At 40.4% G+C, this 21,940-nt stretch overlaps 1 protein-coding gene across 1 annotated transcript; it reads left to right on the top strand.

Annotated features, from left to right (window-relative positions):
- The first annotated feature begins 12,696 nt into the window (after positions 1 to 12,696).
- On the top strand, positions 12,697 to 20,547 carry LOC107623129 (putative ubiquitin-like-specific protease 2A). The gene is made up of 16 exons (XM_088505406.1): positions 12,697 to 13,108; positions 13,191 to 13,447; positions 13,530 to 13,623; positions 13,718 to 13,767; positions 14,406 to 14,603; positions 14,676 to 14,751; positions 15,670 to 15,778; positions 16,251 to 16,325; positions 16,687 to 16,818; positions 17,221 to 17,421; positions 17,504 to 17,559; positions 17,634 to 17,727; positions 18,265 to 18,355; positions 18,439 to 18,558; positions 18,648 to 19,019; positions 19,630 to 20,547. The coding sequence occupies exons 1-16, from the start codon at positions 12,916 to 12,918 to the stop codon at positions 20,230 to 20,232; spliced, it is 2,721 nt and encodes a 906-aa protein (XP_088361532.1). The 5' UTR covers positions 12,697 to 12,915; the 3' UTR covers positions 20,233 to 20,547.
- The last annotated feature ends 1,393 nt before the right edge of the window (positions 20,548 to 21,940 follow it).

The following is a 21,940-nucleotide window of genomic DNA, read 5'->3' as shown; positions in this document are numbered from 1 at the left end:
TGCCTCCTCCGCGGTTTTATATTTGGACAAAGAACCATTGCTAGAAGTGTCCAAGAGGGTTCTATCTTGCTCTCCCATCCCTTGACATATGTATCCAAGCAATACTTGAGTGTCGATCATGTGATTAGGGCATGCATCTAGTAATTTGCGAAACCGTTCCCAATACTCATAGAGTGGTTCCGTCTCACCTTGTACAATACAAGACATTTCCTTCCTTAGCCTATCCATCTTTTCCGGGGGCAAGAATTTATCCAAGAACCCCCTTCTAAGTAGGTCCCAATCGGAGGTAACTTCACTAGAGAGGGTGTAGAACCATTCTTTGGCCTTGTCCTCAAGAGAGAAAGGGAAAGCAAACAACCATATAGCAACTTCATCGGACCCTTCCCGTCTAGTAGTCGAGCATATGCGATGGAAGTCCTTGAGATGTCGAATAGGGTCTTGTGCGGGAAGCCCGTGAAACTTGGGTAGGAGGTTGATCAAAGCGGTCTTCAATTCAAAGTTCGCATTCAAATTGGGGTGAGTTACATGAAGGGGTTGAAGGACATAATCCGGTGCACCCGCTTCCTTGATGGTAACTCTCCTTGGAGCGTCCATGGTATTAGTACCTAAAACAAAAGAAGAATTGTTAGTGAGATTGATGGGAGTATGATTAATGCCTTCTTTGAGTGACGGTTCAATGTTCACTTCTAGTAAGGTGGTTGAGGTGGTGAAAACCTCTTCACCTTTTCCAAATCTTAGCCGCCTCCGAGCTTGTCTAATATGAAACAAAGTTCGTTCTATTTCCGGATCAAAAGGGGCTAAGCTCGGATTCGGTTGTGAACGCGTCATGCAATGAAAGGGAAATGGAATTCATTGTAACGATGAGGAGTTAGTCAATTGAGCAGTTTACAATGAAGTGCAACTATGTACATATATACACGCTTAATCCAAAACAATAACATGGCACACTAAGCAAATCTCCGGCAACGGCGCCATTTTGACAAATGAATTTTTGCCGGTATAGAAATTATCAAATGATCAATCGTAGTATAGTCTAAACCGACGCAAAATCCTTCATCAAACAAATCTACAATCTATATCCGAGAGTACTAGTCTCCCGAGTCGTTCTCCCTTGGAATTGCCAAAGTGTGCATCTTATTGATTTAGTAAGCCTTGTTGGAATTCCTTGAAGGTTTTAGCAAAGTAATGAAAAACAAACAATCAATTATCAAAAGACTTGGCTTAGGGTTGGCATTAGAAATTCTATCCTTATAGTCCATTCAATGTTGACAACAATTAGGCCTTGCTTCATTTAGTTATCCCCTAGGTATAGAGGGAGGTCAAATGAAAGCAATCAACTTGAGTCACAAGTCCTAGCTTCACCTTATGGGAATCTAGCTTTAGTGCACTCCAAGCCAACTAGCAATCCCTAATTCCAAATCAACTATTGATACAACTATTCAACTTCTTCCAAGGACCAAACCCTATGCCAAGTGTGAAAATTCTACTCCATAGCTAGTGTTGTCATTTTATCAAACATGTGATGAGCAAGAAGGAAAGTCATAGTAAAATGAGAAGAAAAGTCGAATTGAAAGTATTGCAACACAAAGATCTAACAACAAGTCTCAAAGAGTAGCAATGAAAATCGAATTCTCAAAATAGAGACGAAATCCAAAATTACAAAGTTGAATTCTAGATCTATGAGAATTGATCAATTGCATCTACTACTTGAAATTGGAGAAGAAAATCTATGACATGAACAAAGTTGAGTGAGAATTGTAATGGATCTCACCAAAAAGTCATTGAAAATTCAGAAATTAGATGAGGATGAACCCTAGTGAAGCTTGGAATCTCCCCCTTCTTCTCCCAAAAAGTATAACTAACTCTCCTCTCCCCAAAATATCTAGATCTAGAAAATGAACTAAAAATTTTTCTTAACCCTTGCTCCTTTGGTCTTCTTAAGCTTTTCCCGCCAAGGTGTTTCCCCAAAAGTGGGATCCTTAACTGCCTCCACGCCTAAGTCACGTGACTTCTTAAAAAAATCATATTCGCAAACCGGCGCGCACGCGCAAGGTACGCGCACGCGCCGTCGAGACGTCTTGTAATGTGCGCGGAGGCGTGATGTACGCGTGCGCACCCATGAAGATCCTGGCTTAGCCGCTTCTTAAGCCGGCTCTTGGCTTTGGCTTCACGTTGCCCTATCCGCGCGGGCGCGCCAAGTGCGCGCACGCGCCCATGCGGAAATTTCCAAAGCTTAATCCTCATGCTTCCTTCCTTTGTACCCGTCTTTCTTCTCTCTTTCGGTCCATTCCTACTCTATATCCTGAAACCACTTAACACACAAGTCACGGCATCGAATGGCATCAAGAGAAGATTAGAAATGTATCTATTTTAGTGCGAAATAAGCATGTTTTCATTCATGAGGCGAAACTAGGAAAGGGATGCAAAATCTTGTATTTTCATATAGAAAGTGTGTGGAATCATTGATAAAACCCCTGAAATCAGCACAAGATAAACCCTCAAATTGGGGTTTGTCAATTGCCCCGGGTCCGGAAGATCGGGTTTGCTTTGGGAGGGATTCTGATGAGGACCCCCATTTATTTTTTATGTATGAGAGTCTTTTCACTCGACTGGGAGTGTTTCTACCCTTTTCTGCCTTTGAGGTTTCTGTTCTGCATCACTGTCGTGTCCCTCCTACTCAACTTCAACCCAACTCTTGGAGTTTTTTGAAAGTTTACCAACTTATCAGTCAGGCCTTACATTTTCCGATTTCTTTGAGGATTTTTTTTTTTATCTTTTTCATATGACCAAGCCCTTTAGTGGGCAAAACAATAAACAACAGTTAGTGTCTTTCCGGGCTATTCAAGGTCGGAAAGTTTTCAACCTTTTTTATGAGTCCATCCATGACTTTAAAAATTTCTTTTTTAAAGTTCAAGCTGTAGAGGGTCACCACCCCTTTTTCTTGGATGAGAATTTTGTTCCTCGTTTCCCTTTATACTGGTCGGAGGCTTCTCCTATGGAGAAGTATGGTTTGGATGATTTAGACAAAGTCGAAGAGGCTGTTGTGGGGTTCCTCCGAAAAGTTTGGGGGAGGCCCCTTATCTTGATACAAAGAAGTTCCTTCAGGGGTCTCCGACCTTTGTACAGACACAACTAGGTAGATGTGGTTATTTTGTTCCGACTTGTTTGATTTTTCTCCGACTTGTTTTAATTCTGATTCTGGGATTCTGACTTCCTTGTACCTTATCTTTTTCAGAAATGGTAAAGAAAACTTCTGCCTCCTCCTATCAGAAGGTTCAAGATGCGAAGAAAAGATCTCGGGCGAGGGCCACTGGCAATCTTCCTCCTTCTCCTCCTCCTCCTCCTCCTCCTCATACTTTGGGGACTTCCTCTCGTCTCCTTGTGGTATCCTCTTCCTCTACTTCTTCTCTTCCTTCTCGTCTTCCTCTGCCCCGATCTTCTCCTGAACCCGAGAAGAAGAAGCGAAAGACTTCTGGCTCTTCCTTCGGAGCTACATTCGATGGTCCCCAATTTGTCCGAAACTATATTTTCCCTCATTCCTCCATTAATATGGAGGATGCTATGGTTCGGAACCATCTGAATGTCATAGTTCAGGGGAGCATAAGGGTGGCTGGGGTGTTTATGAGACTCTTGGACGTTTTTGAACATACTCCCCTTAGCTCTTTGGGCTCGACCCGAAAGGTTGAGGAGCTCGAAGGGACGATCTCTTTATACCAGGAGGAGGAGAAGAAGCTAAAGGAGGAGGTTGCCAAGTTGAAGGAGGAGAAGGAACGTGGCCGAGAGAGGAAGAAAAAGTTGATGGGCTAGTGTGCCATGGCGGAGGGCCTTAAGGAGAAGGCAGAGCAAAATTATGTTAGGCTCTTTGGGGAGAATTTGGATCTTAAAAAGGAGCTTTCTGGGTGTCGGGACGCTTTCCAAGACTTGGAGGATTCCATTGCTGAGGGAGTGGAGGAGGCGTGGAGGATCTTTAAGGAACAAGTCGGGTTGATTGCTCCCGACCTAGACCTTTCTCCCTTAGATCCTGACAAAATCGTAGTGAATGGCGCAATTGTCTCCCCTCCCTAACCTGAAACTAACTCCGAGTTAAAAACTCGGAGTCTCCTCCTCAGGGAGACGTTCCGAGTTCTTCGGGGGCTCCTTCTGAAGTTCCTGACCAGCCTGCTCCGACTTCTTCTGATGCCGCTCCGACTCATGCTGTTCCGACTCCTGGTGGTGACCTTCCTTCTTCCAATTAAGTTATGTTGGCTATATAGGGGCCGGCCTGTGGGTCCCCTGTTTTTTGAACAATTTTTCTTTATGTTTTTTATTTGCGGTGGTAACTTGCTGACAATTTTGTAGCCTTTTTTGGCTATAAACAAAATTAAAAATACCCTTTTTTGGATAAGGGTTTTAGGTTATCTTTTATGTTGGCCTGTATGCTTTCTGCTTAGGTTTTTTGGAAATCTCTTTTGATCTTTCTTGTTTTTTTTTTCGAAAACCTTTTGTCATTTTGAAAAGGCTTTTATTAGGGCTGACCATCTTTGTTAGCTTGAACTTTTTCCAAAGTTTTGGGACAGTTTCTGCCTATGGTTTTCGATGTAATTTCTTATCTCTTTTTGGGTCGTTCCTTATACTCAATTTTGGATTTTATTGAGTTTTCGTAACTTAGGTTATTTTTGCGATGCATTTCATTTGTCCTCGGTTTCTCGACTTGTAGGTCGACCAATTTCCGAGTTCTTTTATGATCGGCTTATATAACCTCTTTACACCGACTTGTAACTCGTCGTTTTATCCTGACGACCATCTAGGTCGGTTCATGGAATTTTCACGCTTTGTCGAGCTTAAGTCGGCGCATTTCGTAGAAAAAATGAAAAGGAATTTATAAGAGATATTGTAAAAGATCTTTATTCATTTGCAAAGGTACTTTATTGCTACTAAGGGTTTTTGATAATTTGTAGCCCCTTAGCCTCTACTTTGATGCCTCATTAAAAATCCCCCTCTAGGAAAAACCCTTTCTTTTGGGAGAAAACCATGAAGTTGGAAAAAGAGTACATCAGAGAGTAGAGTTCGCTTTTAACTGTAGTACCTTTTCATATTACAAGCATGCCATGACCTAGGTAGCTCGGTGCCGCTTAAGTCGGTCACCTTATAATAACATTTTCCTAAGACCTCACTAATTTTGTATAGTCCTTTCCAATTAGCAGCGAGCTTTCCCTCCCCAGATTTGTTGACTCCAATATCATTTCTAATTAAAACCAGGTCATCTGGGGTGAAACTCCTTCGAATGAATTTTTTGTTGTATCTAGTAGTCATTCTTTGTTTCAATACTGCTTCTCTTATCTGGGCTTGCTCTCGGATCTCAGGGAGCAGCTCAAGTTCCTCTTTGTGCCCCTGTATGTTTCCGACCTCATCATAGAAGATCACCTTTGGACTTTGCTCGCCGATTTCTACTGGTATCATGGCTTCCGCACCATAGGCAAGTCGGAAGGGTGTTTCCCCTGTGGCAGACTGTGGCTTCGTCCGATACGCCCATAATACTTGGGGGAGCTCTTCAGCCCAAGCTCTTTTTGCATCTTGCAACCTTTTCTTCAATCCTGCCAGTATGACTTTGTTGGCTGCTTCGTCTTGTCTATTTGCATGTGGATGTTCTACCCAGGTAAACTGGTGTTTGATCTTTATACTGGCTACCAGGCTTCTGAAGGTTGAGTCGGTGAACTGAGTGCCATTATCCGTGGTGATGGAATGAGGTATCCCATACTTTGTGTTAATGTTTTTGTAGAGGAACTTCTGACTTCTCTGGGTAGTGATGGTAGCTAATGGTTCTGCTTCTATCCACTTTCTGAAGTAGTCTATTCCCACTATTAAGTATTTTACTTGTCCTGGGGCTTGGGGAAAAGGTCCTAACAGATCCATCCCCCATTTTGCGAAAGGCCATGGAGAAGTTATACTTATGAGTTCCTCGGGGGGAGCCACGTGGAAGTTTGCATGCATTTGGCATGGCTGGCACTTCTTCACAAATTATGTGGCATCCTTCTCCAAGGTCGGCCAGTAGAACCCAACTCGGATTACTTTTCTGGCTAGCGACCTAGCACCGAGATTATTTCCGCAGATTTCATTATGAACCTCCTCTAACACTTCGGTTGTCTTTGAGGTCGGGACGCACTTTAGCAGTGGTGTGGATATTCCTCTTTTATAGAGGATATTTTTCACTAGAGTGTAGTGTTGTGCTTCCCTCCGAATCTTCTTGGCCTCTTTTTCCTCTTTGGGGAGGATGTCGAATTTTAGATATTCGACTAAGGGATTCATCCATCCGAGGTTTAATTCGGTGACTTCGAGGACATCTTGTTTGGCCTCTGCTTTAACTATAGAGGGTTCTTGGAGAGTTTCCTGGATCAAGCTTCTATTATTCCCGCCTGGTTTGGTACTTGCTAGCTTGGAGAGGGCGTCTGCTCTGCTGTTAAGATCCCGAGTTATATGTCTGATCTCTGTTTCTGCAAAGCGCCTGAGGTGTTCCAAGGTTTTGTCCAAGTATCTTTTCATATTTGGCTCTTTGGCTTGATACTCTCCATTTATTTGGGAGGTCACTACTTAAGAGTCGCTGAATATCATCACTTTTGTTGCACCGACTTCTTCTGCCAACTTCAATCCTGCGATCAGAACTTCATATTCTGCCTGATTATTGGAAGTTGGGAATTCAAATTTGAGGAAAACCTCTATTTGTGTTCCCCTTCATTGACCAGTATTATGCCTGCACCGCTTCTCGTCTTGTTTGAGGATCCATCCACGTATAGCTCCCATGTGGTGGATTTTTCCTCTTGATCTCCTGCATATTCTGCTATGAAGTCGGTGAGGCATTGAGCTTTAATTGCTGTCCGGGTTTTGTACTTCAGGTCGAACTCGGAGAGCTCTATTGCCCATTGAACCATTCTCCCTGCAACATCCGTCTTTTGGAGGATTTGCTTCATGGATTGGTTCGTTCGAACTTTTATTATGTGAGCTTAGAAGTAAGGCCGTAGTCTTCATGAGGCTATTACTAAGGAGTAGGCGAACTTCTCCAGTTTGTGGTACTTTAGTTTAGGGCCTTGTAGAACTTTGCTGGTGAAGTACACAGGATGCTGCCCGACCTCATCTTCCCGTATTAGAGCTGATGCTACAGCTTTGTTTGCTACGGACAAATATAGGACGAGTTCTTCCCCAACTAAAGGTCGGGTCAGGATTGGAGGTTGGCTTAAAAACCTTTTGAACTCCTGGAATGCTTCTTCGCACTCTGGAGTCCATTCGAACTGGCATCCTTTTCTTAGTAGAGAGAACAGTGGAAGGGATCTTAATGCTGATCCTGCCAGAAATCTGGATAGGGCGGCAAGTCGGCCATTCAATTGTTGGACCTCTCTTAGGCAAGTTGGGCTTTTCATTTCTAGGATGGCTTTGCACTTATCGGGATTTGCTTCGATCCCCCTTTGCGTTAACATAAACCCTAGAAATTTTCCAGCCTCCACCGCGAAAGTGCATTTTGCGGAATTTAGCCTCATCCCATGTAACCTTATGGTGTTGAAAACTTGCGAGAGGTCTGTCAAGAGGCAGGTCTCTTCCTTGGTTTTCACCAGCATGTCGTCTATGTAGACTTCCATTAAGTTCCCGAGATGGGGAGCGAACACCTTATTCATCAGCCTTTGGTATGTGGCCCCAGCATCTTTTTAATCCAAAAGGCATGACCACGTAGCAGTAGTTTGCTCTAGGTGTGATGAATGATGTTTTTTCTTGGTCCGCCTTGTACATTGGGATTTGGTTGTATCCCGAGTAAGCGTCCATAAACGACAAGTATTGATACCCCGAGCTGGAGTCTACTAGAGTATCAATGCTTAGAAGTGGATATGGGTCTTTGGGACACGCCTTATTCAGGTCGGCGTAGTCAACGCACATCCTCCACTCGCCGTTTTGTTTTTTTACTAGTACTACGTTTGTTAGCCATGTCGGATACTTGACCTCCCTGATGAAGCCGGCTTCTAAGAGCGCTTGTACCTGCTCCTCCACCGCTTGAACTCGTTCCATACCGAGCTTGTGCCTTCGCTGCTGTACAGGTCGCGACCCAGGATATACTGAGAGCCTGTGGGACATGAGCTCGCGGTCTATCCTTGGCATGTCGGAGTCTTTCTAGGCAAAGAGGTCGGAATTATCTTGCAAGAGCTTTGTCAACCTCTGCTTTAGGTTTTCCTCTAGGTCGGCTCCTATGTTGGAATTTTTTCCTTCCTCCTCGCCGACCTGTATTTCTTCAGTTTTTTCCACCGGTTGCGGCCGCAACTCTTCTTTGGCTCTGGCTCCGCCGAGCTCTATGGTGTGAACTTCCTTGCCCTTCCCTCTCAAGTTCAGGCTTTTATTGTAGTATTTTCTTGCCAATTTCTGGTCTCCCCGTACTGTTGCTATCCTTGCATATGTTGGAAATTTCATGCAAAGGTGAGGGGTGGACACCACCGCTCTGAGCCGATTTAGGGTAGTTCTACCAATCAAGGCATTATATGCTAACCCGACGTCGATGACTATAAAGTCTATGCTCAGAATTTTGGATTTTTCCCCTTTCCAAAAATCGTGTGGAGGGGTTGGAATCCTAGTGGTTTTATTGGCGTGTCGCCTAACCCGTACAGGGTATCAGGGTAAGCTCTTAACTCCTTTTCGTCCAACCCTAGTTTGTCGAACGCGGGCTTGAAAAGGATGTCGGCTGAACTCCCCTGGTCTACTAGAGTTCTATGGAGATAGGCGTTTGCCAGGATCATGGTTATCACCACTAGATCATCGTGTCCAGAGACTACCCCCTGCCCATCCTCTTTGGTGAATGAGATAGCTGGGAGGTCAGGTGCTTCACTCCCGACCTGGTAAACTTGCTTTAGGTGTCTCTTGCGAGATGACTTGGTGAGTCCCCCTCCCGCAAATCCTCCCGAGATCATATGTATGTGTCTTTCTGGGGTTTGTGGTGGTGGGTCTCTTCTGTCCCCGTCATCTCATTTTCTTTTCCCATGATTGTCTAACCTTTCCATGAGATATCTGTCAAGTCGACCCTCCCTGGCCAACTTTTCTATCACATTTTTAAGGTCGTAGCAATCATTTGTTGAGTGACCATACATCTTATGGTACTCACAGTAATCGCTGCGGTTCCCTCCCTTTTTATTTTTGATGGGCCTAGGGGACGGTAGTCTTTCAGCATTGCAGATTTCTCTGTATATATCCACTATGGAAACTTTTAGAGGAGTATAAGAGTGATATCTCCTCGGTCTATCGAAGCCGACTTCCTCTTTTTTCTTGGGCTCCTTTTCCTTCTCTTTTGATGAGTGAGGGTGCCAGATCGCCAACTCGATTCTCGTAATCTGGCATTCTCCTCCATGTTGATGTATTTTTCGGCTCTCTCTTGTACATCGCTCAAGGAGGCGGGGTGCCTTTTTGATATGGACTAGGAGAAAGGACATTCTCTAAGTCTATTTACTAGTCCCATGATAACTGCCTCTGTGGGCAGGTCTTGAATCTCCAAGCACGCTTTATTGAACCTTTCCATGTAGTCGCGTAAAGGTTCTCCGACCTCCTGTTTTACTCCCAAGAGGCTTGGTGCGTGCTTTACTTTATCCTTCTAGAAGGAGAACCGCATTAAGAACTTCCGCGATAGGTCCTCGAAACTAGTGACCGATCTTGGAGGGAGGCTTTCGAACCACTTCATTGCTGCTTTTGACAAGGTGGTCGGGAAAGCTTTGCAACGAGTAGCATCAGAAGCATCAGCCAGATACATCCGACTTTTGAAGTTGCTTAGGTGATGCTTCGGGTCTGTGGTTCCATCATAGAGGTTCATATCAGGGCTTTTGAAGTTTCTCGGAACTTTTGCCCTCAATATGTGCTCACTGAACGGATCCTCTCCTCCCAAGGGCGACTCTTCACGGTCGCCACGGGAGTTCCGACTTCTAAGGGAGGATTCTAATTTCAAGAGTTTTTCCTCTAACTCTTTTCGTCGCTCTATCTCATTTCTTAGGTTCCTCTCCTCCTCTCGTTGTCTCTCTAATTCCTGTTCCAGCTGTTCCAAACGACCTTGGTGGCCGTGGACCAATCCCATTAGCTCGGCTGCATGGGGTGATCCTTCTTTTCCTGATTCGCGTACCTCCGAAGAGTTTACCTTGGGAATTTTTAACCCTGAGGTACCTTCTCTGTGCTGGTCGTTCGCTCCTTGGTGGAGGGTCATGTCCGCGTCATTATATCTGGTGTTCAGATTTTCTTGTTCTAAATCGGACACCGTATGACCATCCTCTGGTGAATTGTCCGCCATTACTGGTTGATCTCTCGGGTCCCGGCAACGGCGCCAATGTTACGATGGGTAACCGGAGATTAATGGGCTGAACTCGTTAGGTTGGCCCAATCGTTTGAGGAAGGAAGCCTCTGAGTGGATCTACGTCTTCGGGCCTCCGTCCGACTTGTAAGTGAGAGAGAATGGGGGGTGGTACCTGCAAAGACACTCCGATGCCTAAGTTAGCAAGGGTGTAAGCAGGTCTAGAGAGTATTGGGACTTAGTGATACCTGAGGGGTGTCAGTGTATTTATAGTGGTGAGCCAATAACCACCGTTGGAGTAGTTCCACCTTTTAAGGGGGATAACCGTCCCTTTATCTTAGGGAAGTTGGGATATGGCTCCTGGAAGTGGGTTGAGAGATTTTAGGGGCAGTTACTTATTTGAATCAGTGTTATCTGCCAGCTAATCTTCGTCCCCGACTTCTTTAGAGCAAGTCGTGGTAATAACCGACCTCTTGAGGGAAGGTCGGTGCAGAGTGTGGGTCAATCCTTTGGATTGGGCATCTTATTTGTTCCTGGGCCTTGGCGTTGGGTTAGGGTATGAACACCAATATTTAGGAGTGTAGATGCCTCGGACTGGCGCGGACTCGAAGCATTTTGGGACATGTTAGCTCAGACCCAAAGTAGCCCGAGTTTGACTTGGAAAGAGAGAATGAAACTTGGAAGGATACTTAAACCGGGATCGGCCCATAGTTTGGGTCACCTGAATCCTGCTTGGTAAGCATACACTTCTCGAAATTAGGACATGCATTCATGAAGCGCACAATTAAGATCGAAGGCAGCCAGTGAGACTGAGGCACAACCCTAAAGCCTGAACCCTGTCTTCTCTCCTCAGCACGTAGCCACTGAGCCACGCACCCTCGTCCCCTCACGCATGGCGGCAACAGCGCACCCTTTCCCTCTCAACCTTCTCTATGACTCTCACCAGCCACCGTCACCACTCATCAGCCTCAGAATCACCTTGGCCTGCGGAGAAGCTCCTCTATTCGACTGTTTCTCAGTGATGACTAACGACGACTCTCAGTGAAGTGCGACGTTGTTCTACTGCCCTCGATCGGCTTCTTCTTCTCTGCCACCATCAGTCACCCATTAGAAGCCACCATTTATGCTCTGTTAGTCCCGCTATCTCTGCTATGCTCTTTTTTTCAGTCGTCTTTTTCTCTTTTCTTACCTCTGTTCTCTAATTAGGGTTTTGATTATTGAAACTTCTGATTAGAAGTGTTGATTATAATTCTGATTTCTGATTACCAGTGATGGTAGTTTCTTTTTTTTTCTTAAAAAAAATTAATGATGGTATTTTGGTATTCTGATTCTTGTGCTGATTACCAAAAAAATAAACATTGTTGATTATTGTTGAATCTGATGTATTGCCGATTATAATCTAAATTAGAATCTGAAAATATCTGGTGCTGAATATACAAAAAATTAATTAGTTTTGATGGGTCAGCAGTTTTTTATCTGGTATAATTATGGTCCAAATATATATAGGTTTCATCGGATTTAGAGTCGGGCTAGAGTTTAAAAAATATATCCGGTATATATTTAGGGTTGGGTTTGGGCTAACGATGAACCAGGTTCTATTCGATCCATATACACCCCTACCAGTATTCTTGAATAAAAATGTTATTTATATATTAAAAGCAGTCATATTTATGTATAACTATATGTGTTGTTTATTTTTTTTTTTGTATTTTAATATATATTTTATACTAGTGGAGTAGTAGTTAATTTTAGTATATGTGCTTGTTTGGACGCCATTATTTTGATAAAAAAAGATCTTTTTTCAATGAAAAAAGATCTTTTTTTATTTTTTAGCGTGTTTGGCAAATTTCGAATAATAAAAGTAAAAGCACTATAAAAATCAGAAAAATATTTTTTTGAGAAGCTATAATTTACATCTTTTTTTAAAAGATCTTTTTTCATTAAAAAAAGATGTTTTTCATGTAATAAATAAATAAAAAAGTACTTTTATATTGTTATATCCAAATATAATTAATAGATAAAAAAAATCTTTTTGCATGAGATACCCAAACATAAAGTTATTTTTACTTTTCCATAAGATCTTTTAAAAAAAATAACTCAAAAAAAGATTTTTTTTAGAAACTCAAACAAGCGCGTACTAATATGATTGATACTTGACATAGTAAATTAACATAAGTGATAAAATAGATAATAATTAAATTTTATTAAATTAAAATGAGTTTTCTTTTATTTATAAAAACCAATAACTCATAATTTGACTTGCGAAATTTTAACTATCACTGTTACTATTATGACGGATTTTTATTTTATTTTCCATCCTAATTTTTCTTTTAATTTCTTTCGTCTTTACCTAAAATTTGAATTCAATACCACAAGAAAAATGACAGAAAAGAAAATGACTTTTAAATAAAAGGCTTAAAGAAAAGAAAAGAAAAGAAAAGAAAAGAAGAAGAAGGAAAGAAGGCTTTCAGGGGAAGGAGAGAAGAAAAAAAAAAAAGAAGAGAAAAAAAAAATGGAAAAATTAAAAGACAGATGACTGAAATGAGAAATGCTTCCCCAAATTCAAACACAGCGCAAAACCCTCCTATAGTTTTCATTTTCTCTCTCCTCAACTCGGTCCCACTCAGTGAACTCGCTCCATGACTCGTCGCCCGCGATCATCGTCTTCTTCCGCAGCTTCAAGCAGCAAATTCGATGTGTTCGAGTTCGGCGGAGATGACGAGCACGTCGAGAATGCTTCTAGCCGCATCCTCAGCAAGTTCTCGAACCCTAGAGACACTCGTTCTCGCGATCGCACTTCCCCCCTTACCAAATACAATTTCCTCCAAGCCTGTGAGTCTCACTCACTCTTCCTCGTTTCACTGTCCAGTGTTATTCTTAACCTTCTTGTTATGTGATTTCCGGTTCCATGCAGTTGCGCGTGGTTCCAAATTTCCGCCATCCAGAGACGTCGCCGTTGATCCCATTGTGTTGTCTGAATCCGACGATGAAGCCAAATGCTCCACGGAGAAGCCTCGCTTCAAGCCGTTACAGGAGGTTGATGATGATGGTGATGATGATCGACGCACGTGCGCTAATTCGTGTTCAAGTGACGTGGCGCTGCGAGACTCTGCAGATGATGAAGTTATCCCTGGCTTTGCTAGCGTTGTGGATTGCTGCACTGACTCGAAAGTAATCACTTAAATTGTTCGTATCCCTTTTCATGAGAATCGTTTATGTGTGTTTTGTGATGGTTTATTTGATCGTGTTTCAGAATCATTCACTTGGCGTCAATTTAGAGGAGGATGATGATGACGGCAGTCAAATAAGTTCTTCTTCTTCAAGTGGAAATTCTTCAGAAGATGAGGGTAACTTTTGCTTTCTTAGGGTCACTGGTTGTCGCAATTTTGGTTCTGGTTTGCTCCGTTTTCTGATTATTTGACTTTATTCTTGTGATTTCAGTTTCCTTAGAGGACAAGGTAGTGGGGTATGGTGCTGCCGATTGTGAAATTGTAAGTGTGTTCTTCACTTGTGTAATTGATTGCTTCATTAATCAAAATGTCAGGTTCAGAAGGAGAAATAAAGATTAAAATTTGCTCTCATTTCTTCACCTCTCTTCCTTTAGAGGATAAAAATGAAACAATGGGAGTATGTTAGTAACTAGTAGTCTTAAGCCTTAAACAATAGGAGTTGGGAAAACAACACTTTAGTTTTCTAGAAGAATTGAAGGGTTAAAAAAAGGATATGGGATTGATGTTAGGAATGATATCGTTGGTCTTAATATTAATGGAAGTGAATTCTCTCAATTGCAAAATCCTCTGGACCTTGTCAAGTATGGATTATTACCCTTGAAGATAGTATTTCCTGAAATTATATTGAAAGCCAGAATCTCTTGGTTTTTACCCTTTAGGAGCGCTAACACTACAATACCTATGGTTAGCTTACTTATGCTAATTTAGCCAACTCAGACTTCCTGGCAAAAGTAATGTGTCCTGAACTGGAAATATTTTTTATTTAATTGTATCTGCTTCAAAGTGAAATATTATATGCTTAATCTTGTTCTTCATGGTATTTTATGTTGATTTCTTGTTTTTGTTTAGTGTTTGTTAGAATTAGGTATCTCGGGTTAATGGTTGCATTTTATGTGCAGGATGGCATCAAAGAGGTGGTTAATGTCTCTCCTGATTTTATTCTTTATGAAGATTTATACTCCACCGGTTCCCAGATAATATTCTCGAGTAGCTACATAAAACTTAGATGCTCTACAATCAATGGAACTGGGGGAACTTTTAAAATGGAGTGGGCAACAGAGGATATTATGAAAATTGAATCATGTTGGGTTGGAAAGGTAAGTTACATACTTACATTGATTATTTTTCGCTTAATCTCTGGCAAATTGATCATGTTGTATTCTGTGTAGGTTGAAACAGTCATGATCAAGCTTCTCCTTAAATCGAAAAATTCTAGTGAAGCTGGAAACACAGATCAAAATCCAGGTATCACTATTTTGTAATCAGTTATTTGGCTATTATTTGCAATAATGTCAACAAAAAATTGATGAACAGTATTTTCTGTATTCTTTAGTGAATATTGCTTTTTCTTAGGTTAAATCTTTGCTGATCTAACCTTTAAGCAAGTTATTAGATGATTTGGTCTTTCAGAAGTTTGTTATCTTTGAAGGTTTGGATTTTTTAGTGAATTTAGCCTTTGGTTCCAGGTTTTTCAAGGCCATAGTGCACACAGATGTTTCTTGGATACAAGCTTTTAGAGGTTAAATTCCTTGAGGTTGGATGATATTGTCGTCCAAAAATAGTCTACCCAGTTTTTGTTTTAAACTCCATCTTTTAAAAATGGCTGTAGTAGCTTGCTCCTACCAACCATATCATGGGGTGGTTTGACGCACTTGTCATTTAAAGTAATTTTTACGAGAAGGCGGGAAAACAAATAATGAGGACATGGGAGGGGAAGAAGCCACATGGAAAAAACAAATTGTATAATGTTTCACATTACACATGTACCACAACCCTCAAGAAATCCATGAAGAGAAACAAGAGATAGATCTGTTTTATTTGGTTATGTAAGCCATAAAGCATCCTTATTTGAAAAGAATATGTAACTTTACTGAGGATGTTTACTCCATATATCTCTTTGACTTAATGACTTCAAAACCTTAAGCTGCTAATTGCAATTGCCTTGGTGACTAATGAGCAAAATATATGACCAGTCTCAGTGGATGCTTATTGTATTTGATGTTTTATTTTCTACTAGAACCTTTCATATTCAGGAAAAGAAAATTGATGGAATATTTGCTGATTTTAGGGAGTTTTTTGACATAATTATCTTTTAATAATGCAGACAGTCATACCTATATATATTATTCTTAACGTCCATGATCTTCCCTACAATTCATGCAGGGGTCAAACTGTTGAAATTTGCTGTTTATGATCCATCTTGGGCCAAGATAGAACAGTCTATCAAATTACTAGATACAAGATATATGGATTTATGGAGTACTACTTTTGAGTAAGTTTGTTGCGTTACCCTTGAGGAGAAGTTTGCTGTTCATTAGTGCAGTGTTGTTTGCTTTTACAGTCCTATCTATATATTTGTCTGGATAGAAGAAAGTATGCAAATTCTCCTGTTATCTCTAACGAAGGAAATGAAAATAAAATCTGCAAGTGTTGCTACATCATACTTTCTTCCCGTACCAATGTATGATTAAACAGGACAGTCATTTTCAAGTGAGGTGGATTTCATGGATTTTCATGCATGTCTCTTTCATGTGTCTCATACCATGGAGTTCTAATTTTTTGCCATGACAAGATGAATTTAGTTTTAGCTTTAGTTTTTTCTGTGTTTATGTTCTGACACCCCCCCCTCCCCTTCTTAACCTCCCCAACACACACACACACACATTCTTCTTTGAAAAATTTTATTATTTTTGTTTGTTTTGCCTTTGATACACAAGTTTGTATTATATTTTGTTTCCATGCAGCAATGATATAGATAACAATGAAAATACTTCATTGGGGCAGGATAGCTTTTTCCCCCAGAAGCATTATTTTCCCAAGTAAGTCAAATAGACATTTGCCCTACATCTTGTGATTTCAGTTGACGTATGCTTGATAGTATTTGAGTCTCTTCATTCACGTCTAAAGAGTTCAATCCTTGTTGCCATGTGCATGACCCCAATGGCTAATTATTTCCTTGAATGGGATTTGAGAGATATAGGCATATGGCTATTATGGAGCATGCATTAATTGTTAATCACTTTTAGGTTGCGTTCTAAGCCTGATTTAGCATATCACTACATGAAGCATGGTCTGAGATTTAAAATCTTGACTTGCATTTATTTTTGTTTGCTTTTTTCGGCAATGGTGATGATGATTTTTTAGAGCAATGACTTGACTTTTACTGTAATATCACTGCAGTTTTGAAGAGGCTTTTGATGAAGTTATTTTTCCAAAGGGGGAACCTGATGCTGTTTCTATTAGTAAGAGAGATGTCGAGCTTTTACAGCCAGAGACATTCATTAATGATACTATCATTGACTTTTATATTAAGTAAGCATGATAACAGATATTGTAACTGTTGCTATAATTTTAATGACTATGTACTGCTTGTATTATTCAGAAATTGGTTTTCTCCCCCTCTCTCTGTCATTTGTACATGCATATGTGTTATCTCTGTATCTCATAGGTTACCCAGGGAAGTAAGGAGGCCAAATCTTTGTAAGAGTGAGCAATATGTATGCCCATGTTGTAATTCTTACACCTTCAATAATAGATTTTCAGACAAGCAAAGTTTGGTTTGATAGGTTAAGACATTTGGCCTCTATTTCATGTGAAACTCATGTATAGTGACTCCTCTGTTTTACCACCTTCAATAATGATTTTTACATCTTATTATGAACAGTATTTCATCATAATTACCTGATGAACTGGCATTTGTTTAATATTCTTTAGGTATTTGAAAAATAAAATGCCTCCCGATGAACAAGACAGGTTTCACTTTTTCAATAGCTTCTTCTTTCGGAAGCTTGCTGATTTAGACAGAGATCCATCAAGTGCTTGTGATGGTAAAGCAGCATTTCAACGCGTTCGCAAATGGACAAGGAAACTGAACCTTTTTGAGAAGGATTATATCTTTATTCCTGTTAACTACAGGTGAGAGGCTTATAGATGTGCCTTGCTTGCCCTTTTGGAATTTGCTGCATCCTTATAAGAATTACTCGTGTCTTGATGACAGTCTTCACTGGAGTTTGATTGTCATTTGTCATCCTGGTGAAGTGATAAGCTTCAAAGGCAAGATATCTTATCTTTGAGTGTTTGTTCTTTGTTTTCTTTGGATATCATTCATTTTATTTACTTTCTTGCAGATGAAGATATAAAAGAATCTTCCAAAGTACCTTGTATTTTGCACATGGATTCCCTGAAAGGAAGTCATAAGGGTCTGAAGAATGTTTTCCAAAGGTAACATGTTGAGAACGGAATCAATGTATACTTCTGTTTTCTAATTTTTGGCTGCTTTCTGAAGTTGCTTTTAAAATTTTTCAAATTTCCGGTAGAAATCAATATATTGGGGGATGTGGTCAAGGAATGGATGCTCTTTTTTTTGGGATAAATCATGTAATGGACCCTTAAATATCAGTGAAAAATATACTTTTATGGAAATCAGACTGATCTAGAAATTAGGATAGCTTCAAGGTGAGTTACACCTTGGTATAAATCATTTCCAGTATATTTACACCAACTGTATGACAAAATTGTGGAAGACCTATCTAAGAGAAATTTCCATTAGTGGAAAGGAAACTAAATCAGTTCCAATTTTATTTTATTTCATTTCACAGAAGGAGAAAAAAATGCAGAAGTGGGGTCTGTATCAAACAATCACCAAATAGATTTAGTTGAAAGGAAATCAAGTGAAAACTTGCATAGTAGATATCTCATTCTTCTATTGCAGCCTAAATCCCTAATTCTGGCAGTGTTTTATTTGTTGTGTAATGGCAGTTACCTTGGTGAAGAATGGAAAGAAAGGCACCATGATGTGGAGGATGAAGTTTTCTCAAAATTTTTGCAGATGCGATTTGTCTCACTAGAGGTATTCTCTCTTCCTATCACTTGTATATGGAGTACAATGCAGCTCCAGTTTGACTTATGTTTTTCTTTTCAATTTAATTTCAGTTGCCTCAGCAGGAAAATTGTTATGACTGTGGTATCTTTCTCCTCCATTATGTGGAATGTTTTCTCTCAGAGGCTCCGGTCAACTTCAACCCATTTAAGACTACAAAGATCTCCAACTTTGTGAGTTACTTCCCATTTATGAGTTGCTAATTTTTAATGGTTTGGACATTCTGACTTGTACTCAGTTAAATTCTGCTTTCCATTTTCAGTTGACGAGTAATTGGTTCCCTCCAATGGAGGCATCTCTGAAACGATCTTATATACATAATTTGATTCATGATATTTTTTATGATAATTTGTTGAAATCGCCTCCTGATGATTGCCTTGACAAAGCTCTGCCTGAAGTTCCTGGCATTGCCGACCACAAAGAAGCAGGTTCCCCCCTGGGGAACTGTTGTCTACCTATTTGGCATGCAAGAAGTCCTTCAGTTTCCCGTCCCGGACCTGTGACTGAGATTCAGTCCCCAGAACCTGGACTTGGACTTGCTTTCGAGGACTCACGAGGGCGAGTTCTGAATTCAAATTTTCCTAGTTGTCTGCAGATGTCACCTTGTCGGGGAGGCTTCTTGTCACCAATAGAGGTAAAATATTATTTTTTGCTGAGTTGATTACAGCAATTATTTTATAGGCCAAATCTGTGGGCCTGCCTTAAATGCATATCTGGGATCTTGGTCTTGTTTAATATTTCTATATGCTTTCACATCGAGAAAAGCAAGTGGATAACTGGAAATCAAACTGCATCCTACAAGTATCTCACATTTCTTCTAATCAGTCTCGAAAATAGTGTCAGGAAACAAAAATTGCATTTTGTGTTACAAAGCTCTTAACTTTAGGAATTGCATTTATATGAAGATTTATATGAAGCTGTAGATGTTCATTAAATACCTTGATCATTTCCATACTGATAAATCCTTGAATTGTGTTATTCGCATAAAGAATTCAACAATACTTTTCAAAGCATCCTTCTGTAGAAAGTTGCTATTGGATTGGTTAGTCCAACTGCCTAGCATGAAACTGAAGAAAATAAAATACTAAATTAGGTGATAAAGAATTATAGATATAAAATAATCTGCTTGGGGTGGTAAAGTTATGAGGAAATCAATAAGCCACTTAAAGCAACTAGTGATGAGGCTTTCCTGTGTCACGTTTCTGGGCCTAATAAAGAACGTCACATGTCTTTCCTTGATGCAGGAAACTGGAGAATCTGTGGAGGAAACTACTACATTAGACGGAGAAGATTCTGTGGCTGCCATATTGACACCTGATCTCCCATCCACGTCATACATCAGCAAAGATAATAAAGTACTAGGAACAACATTGCAGGGGCTCTCTGTGGATTTGATGGAAGATGTTGGAGGTCATACATCTCATGCATTCTGCTGTAACACATTGGAGACGGGATCGTATGAAGACCAGCCTCGGAGGGAAATTGAAGGGCATAATGTTCCATGCAACACCGATGCAATCGAGTACTTATCAACCTCTAGTGAGGAAATGGAAGATCTTTTTGTCCAGGATTCTCAAGAAGAAAATGAAGGGGATGATGCCAATGAGAGAGTGAAATATTGTACAAAATTACGGGGGAATATGAATTCAGTAATTCGTCAAATTTTACTTCCAGGGAAGAGAACGAGTCTTGCAGATGATACTCTGGGTAGTGAAAAATTGGTGCTTGACGCTGATTCCGATGAACAAGATGCCAAAAGGCAGAAGGTAGTCATGAATGTGCGTGATCAAAGACGAAGGTTCACAAGAAGCATGTCAAAAAAAGCACGTGTGATATCCTGTGAATAGTGATAGTAGCATCAGGATGGTTATGGGCAAGCATTCATATTTGAAAGCAGTAGAGAAATGGGGTAGAGCTTTTGTCGTATATAAATTACATTATGGAAAAGTAAGTTTATTTCCATAAACTCCCCCAGGTCGCCTCATGTTTTCGTGCAGGTTGCTTCTCTATTTTGGGAGGGTTAGCTTTGAGTCTGTGACAGTCCAGCCACTCAGAAGAAACTGTAAATAATAGTAGTATTGTTGTTTTTGGGTGACTAATAATAGTATTCTATGTGTAAATATCGATCTCCTTATATAGAACATAAAAATAACTTTGGGCAAGTCTTGATTTAAGGCTAAGTAATTAGAGTTTCAAGTGTTCTGATATATTTTTTTTTGAACAAGCGAGCTTAATACAATAAAGGGGAACGATAGAGTTTTAAACAAAGTCGGAAACACTAATATCCAACTAAATAAAATCTGAAAACAAACCTTAGTGTTATCTCCGACATTGTCATCAATAACAAAAGAGATCCAAAATACACCATTTTTTATAATTGGTCAAAGATTTGTGAAATACCTTTTCTACTCTGGCCTTGTTATTATCAAAGATATGTCCGTTCCTCTCTAGCCAAACATTCCAAATAACTGCAAAGAAACATATGAACCATTTGTTTTGTTCATCTTTCCTGTTGACGACTCCTGTCCAATTCTCAAACTGTTCTTTCAGTGAACTCGGAATAGACCAGAGTCTTTCAAAGTCGGATAGCCATTTACACTACACCTGCAAAGTAAACTCACAACCAAGAAACAAGTGGAAGATATGTTCAATATCTTTTTTACACAATACACACGTTATCACCGTGGCTAATAATTCCTAACCTATGCAATCTTTCTTTGGTATTTACCCTTCCTATCAAAACAAACCAGACAAATAACTCCACCCGTGGCGGAACCAAACCTTTTCATAATGTTTTGGTAAAACTATAGCTGGTAATATCCTCCGGAAGTGTTTCTAACTGCATCACCTGCACAAAAGAGTTAGTTGAAAAAATATCTTCTTTGTCAAAGTTCCATATAACTCTATCTTGCGTATCACATGCTATCTTTACAGGTCTTAAAGTCTCATGCAATTGATCGACTAATTCCAACTCCTATTGGAATAAATTCTGTCTCCACTGGAAGTTCAAAATCCACTCTAACTCGTCCCAAAACCCACAATCCTTTATGACAGATCCTCTTTGGTTTGAAATAGAGAAAAGCCTTGGAAAACTCATCTTTAGCGAACCACTTTGTAGCCAAATATCTTCCTAGAACCGGGTCCTCCTTCTATCGCCCACCTCCATAGACAACCCAGCAATCATTTTATCTCTCACATTACGATCTTTGAACTGCAACTGACATATATCCTTCCATGGAATAGCATCACATTGGGGTTCAAGTTATGACAAGACCATACAACCTTCTTCCATAATGGACACTCCTCTTTTGAGAAACGCCACCACCACTTGAAGAGGAGGGCTGTGTTCCTAACCACGGCATCACCCACCCCTAATCCACCTAACTTTTTAGGAGCCTGATCACTTCCCATTTAACCAATGCCAAACCATTCCTACCTTCCTCCTTGCTCCATAGAAATTTTCTTTGCAACGAAATCAACTGTTCTGCCACTGCCTTTGCCATCTTATACAGGCTCAAATAGTATACCAGCAAGCTATTCAGTATAGATTTAATA

The sequence above is a fragment of the Arachis ipaensis genome, chromosome B10 (genome assembly GCF_059453495.1).
Source record: "Arachis ipaensis isolate K30076 ecotype BB chromosome B10, ASM5945349v1, whole genome shotgun sequence".
Taxonomy (NCBI): Eukaryota; Viridiplantae; Streptophyta; class Magnoliopsida; order Fabales; family Fabaceae; genus Arachis; species Arachis ipaensis.
The sequence above is the reverse complement of the archived record's forward strand: the minus strand, read 5'-3'. Positions and strand labels throughout refer to the sequence as shown.

Coding starts and splice junctions, on each gene's coding strand:
- LOC107623129 (XM_088505406.1), top strand. CDS start 12,916: ATGACTCGTCGCCCGCGATCATCGTCTTCTTCCGCAGCTTCAAGCAGC. Junction 18,356..18,438: donor TGCGATTTGTCTCACTAGAG/GTATTCTCTCTT, acceptor ATTTAATTTCAG/TTGCCTCAGCAGGAAAATTG. Junction 19,020..19,629: donor GCTTCTTGTCACCAATAGAG/GTAAAATATTAT, acceptor TCCTTGATGCAG/GAAACTGGAGAATCTGTGGA.